This window comes from Protopterus annectens, chromosome 9.part0 (genome assembly GCF_019279795.1).
Source record: "Protopterus annectens isolate FY-2018-M chromosome 9.part0, PAN1.0, whole genome shotgun sequence".
Classification (NCBI taxonomy): Eukaryota; Metazoa; Chordata; order Ceratodontiformes; family Protopteridae; genus Protopterus; species Protopterus annectens.
This window is the reverse complement of record NC_056743.1, coordinates 1,706,724,303-1,706,742,431: the sequence shown is the minus strand read 5'-3', so window position 1 is coordinate 1,706,742,431 and position 18,129 is coordinate 1,706,724,303. Positions and strand designations below refer to the sequence as shown.

At 42.3% G+C, this 18,129-nt stretch overlaps 1 protein-coding gene across 2 annotated transcripts in view; it reads right to left on the bottom strand.

Moving 5' to 3' along the window:
* Positions 1-18,129, bottom strand: part of TYK2 (tyrosine kinase 2) — a 2,798,586-nt gene that overhangs the window by 1,050,070 nt on the left and 1,730,387 nt on the right. For both annotated transcript variants that reach the window (XM_044084572.1, XM_044084573.1), the window contains one exon: positions 12,652-12,770. In XM_044084572.1, the coding sequence (XP_043940507.1) occupies positions 12,652-12,770 (119 nt within the window). The remainder of the gene's footprint in view (positions 1-12,651; positions 12,771-18,129) is intronic.

Below are 18,129 nucleotides of genomic sequence, written 5' to 3'. Positions count from 1 at the left end.
AACTTTCATTTTTTTCTTTTGTCTTATTAACACCTACTGGTGGGTAGGTAATTGACTGCTTGCAAGTTGGACTGCAGATGTTTACAACAGACAGTGACAAAGATAATTAAATGTAACAAAATCTTTTCAGCTGAACAAGACAAGCAACTTTTTTGCACTTCTTATTTAGACAGTCATTTCTCATAGTTAGTGTGCTTAGTCACATCACTGAATATCACAAATCCAGCACTGCAAATAAGCTAGTGCAAGACACAAGTGCCGTGTGTGGTCTGCCTTTCAAATGCTACTGGCTTGAATGGTACAAAGCAACCCACACAGTTAGTGCTACAAACATGAATACCACCACAACCTGACCGGTACTGTTAGTATTAATGAGTTACCTTACCTGTGATATAAATTGGACCTGCTGGAGAGATAGGCATGTTTTCCAGGGACTACCATGTCTATGGAACAGACTCCCCATCCACTGGAAGCAGAGTTCCTCCCTAACCCAATTCAAATGCAACTTGGACAACTGGATGGGAAATCGGAAATTCATCCCTGGTTTGGCACCTATGTCTCTAATGGACACAGGTAACCTGTAAATGGTTCATCGCCTAGGCCCATGCTTACACTTATCAATGATATCAGAACTTGACAGATTTGGGATGCATGGCTAGGCTTTAAAAGCCCCTTGTGGTCATTAGCCTAGTAAACACCTACGAACCTATGAACCATCTGCCTAAGATGGCAATAACTCATGTGGACTTAAGACGTTATGAAATTTCCCATAGTTAGCATGATTACTACCTTGGACCTCTGCTGAAAAGATACCACTGGTCTACTGGGACTACCTCTGCCAACACAGCATGCATAAATAAATAAGAAAGTAAACATATACACACAAAAAAAGGTTTATGAAACTTCTACAGTCACTTGTCTCCTTAGATAACGTCAGAAGGTACTGACTTGCAATTATATGAAATAAGGTTTAAGTTGTTTTGCTTTTTTTTTTTTTTTTAATTTGGTCTCTCATTTATGTTTCAGTTCTTTGATACTACATGATGCATTTCCACTGCTCAGTAAATGACTACATTAATTACACTCTTTAATGAGTGTCACAAACAGCAACTGAAAAACTATCATTTGAATGCTCCTGACTCTTACATCCACAATATTTGAAAATGTATTGCTTAAATAACTAATGGGAGTATTAAGAAGATAGGATCTTATGAACAGTATCCGGAAAGAACATTCACTGACCAAAGCTGTGACATTTCTGGAAAAAGGTCTACAGGGTTTATGATAACTCAATACACACTACAGCTTATAGACCTTTCTAAGACTTCTGACTTGGCTAATTATTCAGAGATAAAAAGATGTTCTGTACTTACCATAACACTCTATCTGTGTTGTCAATCTTCAATGATCCTTGACATACGGGTCTAGTTCTGAGCATCAGAACAGACTCGGCCATTACTAAAGCCTGTGAGAACCAAAAACTCTAGAGTTTAAGTTTTACCCAGCATGCTCCTCTCCAATTTACCTCAGATTGAGTTTGAAGATATACAGAACAGAAAATAATACTAATAACAGATTTATGGAGACCATATCTGGTGTCATTAAAAAATATATAACTAGGACCAGAATTCATTCCACCAGGAGGTCTGATCGCAGGGAAGTAAATATTGTGGGAAGAAACAGCCAGGGAATTGTTATGGCTAGGGCTTGTATAGGCCCTAGGGCTGACAGCCTAGTACCAACCTATGAACCTGAATGGAAGGGGGACGGAGGGTGGAGAGTTAAGGATAAATGAAGATTGACAACACAGATGGAATGTCATGCTAAGTATATAACGTCTTTACCTGATGTCATCAGTCTTCATTTATTCCTTGATATATGAGACAGAGTACCTTAGATCTTGGGAGGACTCACAGAAGGATATTCCTGAGCACCTCAGAACCAAAAGACACTCTTCCCCTAGAGATGAAATCCAATTTGTAATGAGTAATAAAGGTATGTGGGGAAGCCCATATCGCAGCTGCACAAATATCGTCCATTGAAGCCTTAGAATGAAAAGCTGTTGATGTAGCTATGGCTCTAGTAGAGTGTGCCCTGACAGGGCCAGACAATTCAAATTTCCTCTTGTTGTATATGAAGGATATACAATCTTTCAGCCATCTGGCTAAGGTAACCTTGGATACAGGCTTACCCATTCTGGTATTTGAAAAGGAAACAGTCAGATTTTCTAATGTCTTTCGTTCTATGAAGACAGAAACATAATTTTCTCTGAACATCCAACAAATGCAAGGAATATTCACCTTTGCTTGAGAAACTGGGAAAGAATACTGGCAAATTAACTGTCTGATTGCTATCTGTTTCTGACACCACCTTTGGCAGAAAAGAAGGGTTCATTCTCAAGGAAACTCAGTCTTTGTGAAATATCAGATATGGCGGTTTGCAAGACTGGGGTTTGAATTTCTGAAATTTTTCTGTCAAAAGAAATTGCCACCAGAAAAATAATTTTCTAAAATAAGAATTTCAGATTGCAGTTGACAGCAGGCTCAAAGGAGGAATCTATTACCGTCTGTAATACTAAGTTGAGATCCCAGGGTACAAATAGGTTCTTATAGAGAGGTTTTAACAAGGTCCCTTTTAAGAACACTTTGCAAAGTTTATGAGAAAAATGCAAGGTCTGTCTGTTAACCAGTTCATTTATATTTTACGATGCTGCTATCCATCTTAATGTGTTTCTATGTATTAAAACATCTAAACGAAATACCCGCCTGCTTGTCATCTATACTAAACAGGGACGAGTGACACACCCCAAACCAGATGTAATCCAGGGACTAACAGGAGAAGGGAGGATACTGAGGGCTAAGATCTCGCTCCAACCTCCTGTACAAACAGCATTACAATGCTGATAATACAGGTGCCAGATCTTGAGGCCTGTTGGGAGATCCTGGGACCAAATGAAAATAAATAAATAAATAAACAAACACAGAGATTATGTCTGATCAGAATGTGTCAGTAACCAAAGGCATGGCTCAGTATCAAAGAAATGGCATGCAACACTGGTGATACCACTCCATAAAGGTCTTGATTAAGGTGCCCCACTACTGACCCCAGAAACTACAGGCCCATCGGTCTGAAAGGTTTCATTTGTAAGGCCATGGAACAAATTATAACAGACTTGTAACACATTAAAATCTCATCAGGCTTGATCCACAGAAATTGTGTTTTCTAAAAAGCAAATCCTGTCTAATGAACCTAGTAAATGTCTTTGAAAAGGTAACACAAGCTGTTGATAGTGTTCACAGATTTACCCTTGATTTGGCCTAGGTATTTGAGACAATCTCCCATGCCATCATAATTAAACTAAATGCATTACAAACAGACCCAGTGTGGAAAAATGGACAGCAAACTAGCTTAAAAAAAAAAACCCTCTCATAGTGTAGGTGGTAAGGGGGAGCATCACAGAACATGAAGGTGACAAGTACTGTCCACCAATGCACAGTGCTGAGACTGCTTTTATTCGGTATTTACTTCTGTGACTTACACACTAAAACCCAAGACCTACAGCTAACCCAATTTGCAGATGACTGCAAACTGGGAGTCAAATTCCTCTCTGACACAGAGAACCTACAGCAGAAACCTTGACTATAAAGGCCTGTTGTATTGAAATGGGCTTAAATTAAATGCTAACAAATGCAACACTTTCACGTTTGCAAACCACCCCCAGCATACAGCACTGACAATAAACAGATTTAAAATGAAAATATAAACATGCAAAAATTAAAATATAAACATGGAAGCCTATGTTGGTAACTTCTCTCTCCTTTGATCACCATGAAGCAATGGTTGTCAGGAAATCTTTCGACTTGGTACAGACGACTGGCGAGAGAAAATCATCCAGATCTTTACTGTCTCCTTGTGATCAGGTCAATTACAAAATATAATGCCTCCTCCCTTTGGGATGTACCTCACTATACAATTCAGACTGCTAGAAATACCTCAGAGGTTCCTAATAAATTGAAGCAATGGCTTAAAATCCATAAGCTACCAAAAAGACTAAGCAGCACTGCCCCTCTTTTCTATTTCTTCTAGCCTCCACAGAGAAGACCTGCCTTCCAATCAGGGACCCAGTAGTCCTGGATCTCATTAACATTCATAACTCAAACAGTCCCACAAATACTAGAACAAGGGATCTAAACATGCTTCAGCAGGTCAATAAACTAAAGTGAACAGACAGACTCATGACTGAAAGTCTCCCTCACCTATTTAACAGACTTCTCCTGCAAATAAAGCAGTGTGATAAATGGTTTTCTACTGTAAGGCTGAACTGGGTTTGGTCAAACCCACTTCAGTTGTAGTCCTGAGGCCGAACGGCGACAATGTAGAACCCGACATTACCGAAGTAAGAATCTCGCCCCCATCTCGACCCACGTTAAAGCCCGTTCCGAGGTCGAAGTTGAGTCATATTTCGACAATGTCAGAATTCGACATTGTCGCTTTCGCGGACGTGGGTCGATGATCCCATCATTCGATGGGGTTCAGTTCGACCTTATGATAGTAAGCCGTGATAAACTATCTTCCCTCAAATGGGACCTAGACAGTTGGATGGGTATACATAAATTCACTCTAGGCTTGATTGGCTTAATCCTTCTTGAGAGGTGAGGCACAGTCAAGGGTGGAAAGTGGCAGGAGGTAATGGTCAAAAGACTTAGCAGCTTTCTATGACTACTGTGAATTAGTTTACATGAGAGCCTCATGAGCTTTGCTCGGGTTATAATGCTCACTTAGAGTTGCATACTATGTTTGTAGAAGCTGCACTACTCAAACCCACTCCAGTACACAGTAACTCGCAGCCCACTATCAAATTCCAGAATCCCTCTACAACTAACACCAGAAGCAAACAGTGCTGTAAAATTAATGGAATAAAGAAACATCGCAGACATGATGGAATATGCTGTCAAATGGTGCTGTTTCCACAGGGCTAAGTAAAAAGACACATGCCTTACTCGACCATGCAAAAGACAGAAGCAAGAAACGCTAGACCACGTATTCTGAATGTTCCGACATTAACTAGAGAATACAGATAAGTGCATAAAGTCTACTACTCTAACGATGAAAGAAGGGATATGAAGCTTTGTGGCACTCAAAAAAAAAAGGTTAACGAAAGACACTTTATGAAAGGTTATCTGGCTCAGAGGTTGTCAAGAAAAAAAGGACTAAATAATCAAAGGCCTGTGCAATATTAATTTTTTGTGGGGTGCAGACAACCTTAAATGAAGAATCAAATCCAGGGCTTCAAAAACAAAGCTCTGGGGGCCTTTCTTAACTTCAGTGAAAAATTTTCTAGACAATTTACAATGCATACATGGTATTCAACCAAGCCATTTCTGTCAATCACTGCGTCTACTTAACCACAATATTACACAGGAGAAAACAGTTTTTATTTTTTGTCTCTTTTCTGTCATGTTACTGGGCCAACAACCCAGTGCTCCACATCCATACTGGGTCTACAGCTGACCTCTTTACCCCCTGGACTTACTTTGGTATTCTGAGGCCAGTCATGGATCCTAAGGGTGTCCCGGGGGTTCAGCCGTTTTTTTACTTATTTCTGTTTTTTTTTTCTTGTATGACCTAACCATTCCCCGTCCCTCGAGATGACAAGGCTACATCAGAGAGTGATCATGTAATCAAGACACTGCAGCGTATCACCCACCTCTGTGCCAGCTCAGTCATTTTCACCCCTCCCTCCTGTTTAGATCATACTTCCTCCCAAAAACATCCCAGCCTCCATTTGGGACAGTCAAAGGCGATGCCCATGTTCCCACCCCTGCCAGGAAGGCATGCCCATTTTCCTCTGCCTCTTGAGCTGCTAACCAAATTCATGTCATCAGGGTGTTTCAGGGCTTTATCCCGTTATGCTACAGGAGTGGCCAGAAAAAGTACAGTTTTGTACCTACCATAAATGTAGATGTTCGAAGATCCACATTGCTGCAGTCCTTACTTATGGGTAGTCCGCTGTCCTCGGTCGGCCCGAATACCAAAGTATTAGGCTGACGTCGGTCATGGGCGCCTAGATCTGACATCAGAGCGTCAGGGTATAAAGGCTCATGACCGACGTCATATCCTCAGTCTTTTCTTGCCCCAGATGTCAGAAGGCCAAACCAGAAAGGCCACAGCCAAAAACAGAATACCTCCCAAAAACATGCCCAACAACAACCATCACCTAAAGCATAGCACCATGTCAAACTACAGTGGGGAAGGAGGGAGGGTAAATTGGACTGCAGCAATGTGGATCTTCGAACATCTACATTTATGGTAGGTACAAAACTGTACTATGTTCTTCATCTCACATTGCTGCAGTCCTTACTTATGGGTAGAATCCCAAAGCAACGGGAAAGGGAGGGTGGTAGAAATCATAAAGCATTAGGGGCTGCTAAAATGCCCTGTAAAATTGCAGTGGCAAATCCAGCCCTAGACTTAGAATAAAGAGGAAGGTGGTAATGTTTAGAAAAAGTATGCACTGAACTCCAAGTAGCTGCCTCCAAAATGTCCTTTGTAGCTACCCCCCTTAGAAAGGCCGTAGAAGTAGCAGTAGCCCTAGTGGAATGAGGCCTGATTCCAGCAGGAATCTCCTTACCATGATGGGAATAACAGAAAGAAATACAAAACCCAATCCATTTAGAAATAGTTTGTTTTGAAACAGGTTTACCCTGTGAACCCAAAGCAAAAGAAACAAACAACTGCTGAGACTGTCCGAACTCCTTGGTTCTGCTCAAATAATAACGCAACTGCCTGTGAATATCCAAAGTATGCAAAATTTTCTCCCCTTTATTTTGGGGGTTTGCATAAAAGTAGGCAAATGAATAGTTTGGTTTAAGGCCACACTAGAAACCACTTTAGGCATAAAGGAAGGATTAGTACGCAAAGATACCCTATCCTTATGAAAAATCAGGAAAGGCTCCACTGCCATGAGGGCCTGTAATTCAGAAACCCTTCTTGCAGAGGTAATGGCCAACAAAAAGCAGTTTTCCATGACAAATACTTTAACTCGGCAGTAGCTGCAGGCTCAAAAGGTTGTAGAGTAAGTTTTTCCAACACAAAATTGAGATCCCAAGCAGGAGTAGGAGCTCTACGTGGGGGTCTTATATTCTTTGCCCTCTAAGAAATTGCTTAAACAAAGGATGAGAGAATAAAGGAGGGTCACAATCATAGTGAGCAGAAATGGCTGCAGCATGGACCTTTATCGAGGAGAAAGACAAACCCTTGTCCAATAACTCAGTAAGATATAGAAGAGCAACACTTAAATCAGGTTTGGAGACATCAAAGTCCTTTCCTTTGCTCCAAATAAAAAATCTCCTCCATTTATCAGCGTAAACTTTCCTGGTACTAGGCCTCCTGGCCTCCAAAATAACATTCAAAACTTGTTGTGGAAGCTGAGACCCTCCAGAGTCTAAAACAGAATATGCCAGGCTGTTAGATGCAGAGACTGAATCTTGACATTGAGGAAGTGATTGTCCTCTTGTGACAAAAGGTGCGGAATCAAAGGCAGAGGCCATGGAGGTTCTCATACTAAACTCCTCAGTAGTGGGTACCAGTGTTGTCGAGGCCAATCCGGTGCTATCAAAATCATGGTTGGCTTGTCTTGTCTGGCCTTCAAAAGTACCTTGGGAAGAAGAGGCAGAGGTAGAAAGGCATATACATGCAGATTGTTCCAACTGAATGATAGAGCGTCCACCTTCCAAGCTGTGTGATGAAACATTTTTGTGCAAAACTTTGGCAACTGGTAATTTAGTGGAGAAGCGAACAGATCTATGTCTGGAGTTCCCCATAACACTGTCAACTTTTGAAATACATGAGGATCCAATTTCCACTCGTGAGGATCCACTATTTGTCTGCTCAACACATCTGCTAAGGAGTTCTGTGCTCCTGGTAGAAACCTTGCCTGAAGATTGAGGTGTAGAGTGAGAGCAGTTTCCCACAAAATCATCGCTTGCCTGCAAAGAGGGGGGTTCCCCCTTGCTTGTTGATGTACCACATGACAGTAGTGTTGTCTGTTTGAATCAACACCTGCCCTGGGTGAAGTAAATCTTTGAAAGCCATCAATGCAAACTGGACTGCTAACATTTCCTTCAAGTTGATATGCAAATGTTGGAGTTTGACAGGCCACGTGTTTTGCACCCATTTTCCATTGAGGTGTGCTCCCCAAGCCTTGTCCGAGGCATCTGTCGTTAGAATCTGACTCGCCTCTGGCCGGGTCACAGAGAGTCCCTTGTTTAGGTGACATTCCTGAGCCCACCACAAAAACTCCTTCTGAATGCAAGGTATTATCTGAATGACAGTGTCTAGATCTTGGCAGTGCTGTGTCCATACAGTTTTGAGATACCATTGAAGCTTCCTCATATGCAATTTGGCATTGGGAAGCACCAGAATACAAGATGCCATGAACCCCAAGGCTTGAAGGACTGTCCTTGCAGTCAGCCTGGACCGTAGAGACATTTGATGGAAATAAAGAGAAAGGCTTCTTTGTTTGTCCGGGGTCAAAAAAGCCATCTGGGAAGCTGTATTCAGTCTCACACCCAGAAAGCACATGTCCTGAGAGGGTACTAGACTGGACTTTGTTTCGTTCACAGAATACCCTAGGCATCTTAACACTGCCATCACATACTGTAGATGATGAAGAAGTTCGTCCTTTTCTTGTGCAATAATCAGGCAATCGTCCAAATAAGGATAAATCTGTATTCCTCTTAGTCTGAAAAAGACTATCACTGGAGCTAGAACCTTTGTGAACACTCTGGGCGCAGTAGATAAGCCAAAGGGCAATGCAGAGAACTGATAATGTAAATTTCCAGCCCGAAAACGCAGGAACCTTCTGCAACTGGGCCTGATAGGAACATGAAGGTAAGCCTCTTTGAGATCCAGAGTAACCATCCAGTGATCTTTTCCCAACAGAGGTAAAAGTTGTTGTAAAGTCAGCATCTTGAACTTTGGAATGTCCAGGTAAGTGTTGAGGATAAATAAATCCAAAATTGGTCTCCACGTGTTCCCTTTCTTTGGAACTAGAAACAGGCGAGAATAAAATCCTAGGCCCACTTCTGACAGAGGAACTGGCTGTATAGCTCCTATTTGAAGAAGTAAAGAAATTTGTTTGTGAGCCTCTATCCTTTGCCGAGGAGGGACGTCTGGCATGCCTTTGAAAGGAGGCATGGTATGGAAATAGAACTTGTAACCTCGGTTTATAATGTCCAATACCCATTTGTCCCGGGTGACTAAATGCCAATTTTGCTTGAAAAGAGCCAACTTTCCTCCCAAAGGAGCTGCCAGGCAAGAAGAATCTGGCAGCTGAAAATGCAGGTCATTGGGCCTGTTTACGAAAGGACTGGCCCCTGCCCTCACCAGCAGATTGAGCAGGCGAACTCCATTGTCTCGGCCTGAAGGTACTCTGAGCTCTGCCCCTACCACGCCTAGATCTACCCCTAGACTGAGAATCAGAAGAAGGGTACGTCCACCCCTTAGTAGGCCAATTTCTACTAAACTTTGGAGGTTGTACCTGCAAAAATCTTTAACAGTCTGCATAGACTTAGCCTTGTCTTCCATTTTCTTTAAGACTGACTCCACAGGAGGACCAAACAAAACTTCAGACTGTAAAGGGGCATCCAGAATTCTAGACTTAACATGCTCAGGCAAATTCTGATCCTTAAGCCAGGCGTGCCTACGAATAACTGAACCAGTGGCAGCCACCCTAGAAGAAGCCTGTAAAGCATCAAAACCACATTGCAAAGAGTGCTTACCCACCTGTTCAGAAACATGCACTAAATCTTGCAATTCTTTACACTCTATGCCCTCTGCCAAAGCATCCACTTTAGATCTTAGCTGAGAAAGGAGGAAATTCTGATACTTCAACATATGAAACTGGCAGTTCAAAAGCTCTCATTGCTAAAGTAGAAGAGGTATACACCTTCTTACCCCATCTATCCAAAGCTCTAGCTTCCTTATCCAGAGGAACCAGATTCTTAACAACAGAGGCTCTAACACCCTTAGGCCCCTGACTAATAGTTTCTGGGTCTGCCTAGGACTCTTATACAGATATTTATGAGCCTCAGGCACCCTGTAATACCTGTCCGGTTTAACTGGGGCAGGAGGCACAGAATCTGGATTAAGGGAAGCTTCCGAGAAAACATCTGAAACAACATCCAAAACTGGAGGTATAGCTAAGGGTCTATGCTGTGGTAAAAACAAGAACTCCCTAAGTCTCTTCCGTGAATCAGAGTAATCCTGTCCTTCCCACTTAAAATGCTCCCTCATGGAATGCAGAGTTTCTGAAAATGAAAAATCCTCTGGAGGAGAAGCAGAAGGAGTGGAATCCTCTGCATCAGAATCAGAATAAGGAGGCAAATCTTGAATGTCTTCAGCAGAAGACTCTGAATCATCTGAGGCCTGCTCCAAACTTTCCAACTCTGGCTCCATCCTGGGCCTCTTATCAGGAGGGGGCATAGAACCTCTAATTAAAGTAATCAAATCCTCTGCCATTTTAAGCATGTGCTTTTTAGGCACAGACCCTGAAGAACCAGAACTGACACCAGAGGAAGGCAAAACAGACCTGCCCTTAGAAGGAGCCTTAGAAACAGTAACAGAAGGCCTAACCACCTTAGGCATAGAAGGGAGAATAGTAACCGGAGAGGCCCCTTCGGCGTGACCTGCCTCCTGAGAGGCCACATCTTGTAAAATCAAAGTTTCCCCCTGGGACTCAACAGAAACTTCAGCCGGATCCACCTGTGCAGCTGTAGCTTCTAAAGATCCGGTGCCCGTAACGGACGAATCATCCTGCCTAGGCTTTAAAGATTTGTCTTTGCGCTTCTTAGTAGAAGCAGGCGTCGGAACATCCGACTGCATATTATAATTACACCTCTTGCCAAAGACTAACCTAGCGCAATCTAACCTCCGTTTTATAGTGCGCTTATTAAACCTAGCACAAAACCGACATCCGACTACGTCGTGCTCCGGTCCCAAACAAGGAATACAAAGCGAGTGGTAATCCCTATGCGGTATCTGTTTCCCACAAGAAATACAATTATTCACTTTTTCTGACATCCGGTAAGTAACTGAGGCAAGAAAAAACAAAAATATTCCCCAACGGGGTACTTAGCCCAACTTGGTATCGGTCTGAAACTCCGAAAACGAAAAATTTCAGAACGCCGAACGGCACTTGCAACGCTGCTTCTGCATCGGACCATGCGGCAAAAAAGACTGAGGATATGACGTCGGTCATGCGCCTTTATACCCTGACGCTCTGATGTCAGATCTAGGCGCCCATGACCGACGTCAGCCTAATACTTTGGTATTCGGGCCGACCGAGGACAGCGGACTACCCATAAGTAAGGACTGCAGCAATGTGAGATGAAGAACATCAATCAGTTTGGTTTACTTTACAAAAACAAACTGTTGATGTGACACCCTGACCCCATGTGCAAAAATGGGAAAAACAGAGTTATGGGTGGGTAAGTGTGTGTGTGTGTGTGTGTGTGTGTGTGTGTGTATGGGTGTACTGAATTCCACTGAAACACCCAAATACTTTACAAATGTCAACACACTACTACACAAACTGATCAACTATCTTAGTGTGTGCAAAACACAAGTTTAAAAAATAGCACAAAACATTGACTTTTGCGGGGTGGCAAGCTCCCTGTGCTCTTCAAACCCCCTGCAAATTATAAACACACACTCATAGATCTCACAATGTTGGAGGGAAAAACATATTTCCCAACTCGCACATTTGTCAATCATCTGTGTAGTCAACTAAATAGAAGGCAACCAAAGTGGAGTGTGACGATATTCAATTACTCCATATATATGACAGACATACAGACACACTCACGTACATAACCCCTTAATGTGGGGGGGATGAATCCCTGACTATTACACAGTCAGATCATATATTAATATCAACACAGGTGCTGAAGTTGATGCCAGCTCCGCCATTGGGGGGGGGTTGGAGGTGGTTAGGCCCACCAAATAAATTATGCCTACTAGTGGGTGAGTGAAAAAAGCCAGGTAAGCTAACAATGTTGCAGCTGTGTGAGCACTTCTGGGACAGTGCAATCATGTGTGGAAACATGTCTCTGCACAATCAGGCAACCACTGCAGAGTTCAAATGCTGTCTTCTGTGGAGGGGCTAAAAGAGGACTGCTACAGGTCTAACATCTAGTTCAATCCCCGACACCTAGCTCTCTTTAACAGGGGAACTAATGGAAGATACAGTGCCCTGTAGAGGAAGAAATAGGCCATATGCTCTTGCCCAGTTGAAGGATGCAATCCTCATATTCAGAAGGAATGAACAATGCCGATGAAGCACAAGAAATGGAGCCACTTGGCACAGCCTGTAGGGGAACAGTTAAATAAAATACATGCACACAAAAATAAACTAATGAAAACAAACGAATGTAACAAAATAAAGGAGATGTGGTTGTAAACAGCGCAGAGATACCTGCACCACAGTTGAGTATGATGTTCCTTATGGTACATTACATGTTTAAACTGTATTCCAACATTTACAAGAGACTTCCTTCTGTCTCCATACAAGGCTTTCCAGATGCAACTTGTATTCTTTCTGCAAAATGGATTACAATTAGTAGCGGAAGTAAATTATAAATGCAAACTAACCTGAGTAATCTCTTCCTTCCGTATCTGATGAAAACTCAGCTGGCTCAAATTAAGGGTTTTAGATGACTGCCTCAATGCAGTATCCTTAGGCTTCCGCACAATAATCAAATCAGAGATTTCTGAATGGGAAGGAATGGAAGCATAATTAAATCCATGAACTCATACACAGTCTTGAAGTGCGTTAAAAATACATTCCATATTACGGTATCAAAGTAACTGTCATTTTTTTAACAGCTGCCTAAAACTGCCATACAGCATCAGGCCAATCACAATGCAATACCTTTAACTAACTAAATCCCAAAAGCTCAGCTAGGATTAACCAATGCCTGTAAAGCAACAAATGATAAACTACCTGCATAAAATCAGGTGTCAGTGACATTACCTTAATGAGGGCAAGGATCCATGATGTACTGGGGTAAAGTCCTGACTACAAGCCAGAAAGCCAAGTTAAAACTGCAGTCAGAGTTGTTGCATCATAGGAAGTTACTACTCTAATAGCCCAAGAGCCTTTTTTAAGACCAGCCAGTCATGTTCCAATTGTCAAATCCCACAGGCTAGAACAGTTTTGGTATATGCCTATGCCTTAGGGTGTCCAGGTGTTGGGGGATGGGAATGAATGGCCAGTGCCTGCTTGCTTATCCTGATGGGAGGGAAAGGTGGCTATGATCAATGGCTGCATTTTGATGTCAGCAAGTGGAGGCTTGCTGGCACCAATAATGATGTACTAGTTAGGGGCGTTGTAGGCTTGGCTTATCAAGATGATGACGATATTGCTCATCAGTGTGTGTGGGTTGGACGAAACATACACATGGTGTGGGTACAGTAGACCACTATGGTGACGTAAATGCCCATGTCAAACACTGGTGGGGGGCAAAGTCTTCTTCTTTTGGCTTTTCCCGTTAGGGGTCGCCACAAGGGAACAACAGTCCACAGAAGGATTGGCAGATGGGTTTTCCGGTGTCGAGTTGATGGCCCAGAGCCAGCTCGGCACTCAACCTTCCACATAAGGTACACACATGCACATACACACACCTACGGCCAATTTAGAGTGTCCAATCCACCTGCAGCATGTCTTTGGGATGCAGAAGGAAACTGGAGCACCCAGAGAAAACCCATGCGACTGCAAGGAGGACAAGCAGACTCCGCACAGAAGGTACCCCAGTCGAGAATCAAACCAGAGAACATCTTGCACACCGCTGCTGCACAGGAGCAGAGTGGGGGGGGGGGAGTACGGCACCAAAACACTAAAATCCGTTAGTCCACATTAATGAGAACTTCTCTGTGGGCCTTTGACTGCAGTCCATATTAACTAAAGTTTCCCTGTAGGCCTTTCAGCTTGCCATGGGACTGACAGCAGCAGGGGACCTTACAAACCATTCAGTGGTGGATTTGGTGGTTGGTCATAATGGTTTAGGTGTTTATCTCACAGAAACAAACTACAGAGTTTGGTTCTCATCTCTGAGAGAATTAAGCCTGAAATGACCCATCACAACAGCTAGCTTAGCACCTGCCTATGAATCTGTAAGGGAGGATCAACAGTGACAATGGCCTTCACCTAAGGACCCTTGGTCTGAAAGTCAGGAAGGCCAGAGGCAATGGGTAGGAGAGCCATTCAGTAGGTAAATGGCCATGATGGAAGGAGGAGGATCTTTGGAATGCAGGAAACAGTCTTCATGCCAGCCTGGATGACAACTCCCTCTGGTTAGCTCTTGTCTTGGGTTAGTGACCACATTGCTGCTGCAGGGGAACAAATGATCTAACAGTGAAAGGAGGAACACTGATGGTCATCAGATAAAGAGGTAAAAAGCACATAGGGAAAAAAATCACTTCACTAGGGAAATGAGGCAAAGAATGCCCTCTAGAGCAAACCTGCAAATGGAAAACACTTAAATTCTAACTTAGAGTGGGACTGTTTCATTTGGGTCTGATGGGATCCATACTGAGACTCTACACCTTACAGCAACACCGGTTTCTTTTCAAAATTAAAACAGATAACAAAAATTAAGCAATAAAATAATTAACACAGAATTAAACTTCCACTGACAAAATCCATTCCTAACAAGTACAGAGTACTAAGCTTTTACACTGACCTGTAACAAAGAAGCACTGTCAAGTTCTAAAAAGAAATGCATTTGCCAGAACATATCATGTAGCAGAAATGGATGAGCAAAGTAAATCCTTATCAGTCATAGCAAAAGAAACTGCATTTCACTCAGGAAAATATTAAGTTTCCACACAGGATCATGCAAAGCTAACATGCTGTCCAAACAATGGTAACCCTTCACTGAAGTTTCCAAGCCTTCCTAACTACAGTCTACTTTACAAGCATCAGTGGCTTCATTATACTTTTAATCCAGAGTTGTAAAGAGGACAGGTGATGAATACTCCATAAGATAAGAGACTGCGTAGCTTCCAAGACTGCTTTAGCAAGTCATGGTTGTAGCGGGGGGGGGGGTGCAGGGGGGCTTGCCCCCCTGCTTAAAGCAAGTATTTCTATTTTTTTTACTTTTTGTTATATTTTTATTAGGTGTTCAATGTTACTGGACTTCAATGATATGGTGTCGATTTATACTGCATTCGAAGTTCAGTAACTTCGAGCATCTAATATAACCCCAATTTTTTGCACTGAGTTTGAGGCCATGACTTTGGCATCAGTCACTTCTTTGCGTAAGACCTTCTTGAAGGATGCTGACAATGGGGATTCTATGACCACACCCAGTTTGCAGTCATCAGCAAACTCTAAGTTTGCAACCCACCTCATGATATAAGGGTTGATATCTAGCTGGGAGAGTTTGCCAATGATGCCTGAGTGGGGGATAAGTGGGGGATAGTGTCAAATGCCTTGGCTAGGTCTAGGTTGGCTGTATGCACAGATTTCCCCTCATCCAGGGCCCTGGTGACTGTCTCGAAGAAGTCCATCAGGTATAACAGGAAGATCTCCCTTTGACAAATCCAAACTGGGTAGGATCTAGAGTTTGGAGATTACCTATATCTTTGTTGATAAGGTCCATGATGATTCTCTCCATGGCACTGCAGAAAAGGCTAGTCAGACTAATAGGTCTGTAGTTCCTGGGGTCAGTAGAAATACCATCTTTGTGCAAGGGGATAAAGGTGGGTGCCTTACTTTCAGCTGGGATGAAGCCGGGGCTTAGACTGTGATTGAAAAGAGTACCCAGTGGTGATGCTAATTCTTGTTTGAGCCCATGTGGGATGCAGTCTGGGATGTTATCAGGTCCCATTGATGATGTGTTTTTGCCCTTGGAGAGGGTGTTTATGAACTGCCCTTTAGAGATACAAGGTAGGGGACAGAAGGAGTGTTGTCAAGAGGTACGTGTGGCTGGGACACGGAAGTGAAGTTTTCACCAAACCTGTCAGCTAACAGGTTAGCTATGTCCATCAGCTCAGTATATGTGTTAACATTAACTACCACTTTGGCGCAAATCTGGGCCTTACCTTTTAGGTTACGGATATAACTAAAGAATGCCTTATGGTTGTCCTTTGTTAAGGAAGCTAACTTGGATTCAAAGTTTTCCTTGGAGGACTTCACAAGAAATCTTATTTGCTTATTTAAGCTGAGCAGAGAGTGTCTCCAGTTTAAAGCCCGCTCCTTCTTACTCTTAAAAAGCAGTTTCTTCCTTTTATTGTAGAGCCTCTTAATGGTGGTTGTCCACCAGGCAGGTTTGCTCTTCCTTGAAGAGCATGTTTTAGTCCTAACAGGTACTGCGGAGTCAATGCAGTTATAAAGGTGCTTGTATAGAGCTTGGCACTGGTGTAGAGCTTGGCATAGTTACCAGTTTTGTTTGAGGGGGGAGGTGCAGTGAAGCTATTTATACCATCTTGTAAGAGGTTATAATCTGCTTTGGAGAATTTTTTTGTCTAGTTGCTGCTGGGAGGGGGTCAGGTGTGATATTTACTTGAAATGAGACCGATTTGTGGTCAGTTATGACCAGGGAAGAACTCACAGTGGGGGTGCTACACTAGTCTCCCACATTTGTAAGCACCAGATCCAGGATGTTGGTGCCACTAGTGGGGGTGTCAACCAGCTGGTCCAGGGCATTGAAGTTGACAAAGTCAAGGAACCTTTGGGGAGGTGAGTTTGAGCATGAGTAATTCACCCAGTCAATGCTAGGGTGGTTAAAGTCACGCAAAACCATGGTTTTCGGATGTATCCTGATAGACTCAAGTTGATCCAAACAGGCAGAGTGGGTGTCCTGATTCATGGAGGGGGTTCTGCAGCTGAAAATGAGTTGAATAGATGTCCTACCAACAGTTAATTGCACCTGTAGTAACTTAATCTAACATCTAACTCTTCTTACTTTGTCAACACTTGATTTCACATTTTTTGTACATTGTAATTTCTGTAAAAGTTCATGTTTCTTCTGGAGTTGGGGAAAAAAAGATTAACATCAAAGACTTTAATTCTTGCTACAATATTTAACACTGTGAATGCAACACAAACCATCTCAGCCCAAGTAACACCTATAAATCAGAGGGGTCAGATTTCTCACACTTGAACACTGAACTACAGTTGTTACTGTGAAAAGAAGAATTAACTGAGCTACATTTTCAATCCAGTCACTCAAACATTCCTTAAAATGCTGCAACACAGATAGCCACTAATGAAATTTAAAGGAAGCACAATAATTAAAAATGCGGACTGCTGCAGACAGTGAAAAGTAAGCAGTCACAGCAATGTTGTAAATTGATGAGAGAGAAAACTACAGTAAATAATCCCCTCAACATAAGGATTTCTTTCTGTCCTTCTAACATGACATCATGAAGGCAAAAGCACTAACTGCAAAACAAAATAATGCTAGCCATGACAGCCTCCTTCAGATCATTTTGGGGTATAACAAATTAGAAAAATAATATTAACCATTTATTTTGATACAGAGGCATTAGCAATGCAGAAACGTTCAAAACTGGCTGAAAAACATGTTTGTTTTTTTTTTTTTTTTTTTAGTTTTTAGGCATGGTTTTCCTTTAAGATCACAAGGAGAAGCCAATGATTTTCTGGGATGCTTCGTATGCAGAACCCCATTTAAAAACATATTCATAAGAGACTGTTTTGGAAGAGAGTGAATCCATGGACAGACATAGTGAAATAAATGAACCTTAATAGAGAAGTAAGACAGGTCAGAGGAAACTAACTCACAAATCCTGTTTGGGTATGTTTGAATTAGAAGTTGTTTATAAACACAGTTTTTTCCGTACACATGTTATCAAATATTTCAGATACGTGGATGATTTGATTTTCCTAGTAGAAGGGGGCCACTCTTCTATACATCAATTTGTATCTGATCTAGATGTTAACAGGTTTTGTTTACAATTTGATGGTTTAAGGATTGGTACCAGAGTTCCCTTCTTGGACGTAGTGCTTGACATTTCAGATGGTCATAATTTGGTTACTTCCATCAATAGAAAATTTGAGGGGGGTTTTCAATATGTACATGGAACCAGTGGCCATCCTCCCCATAC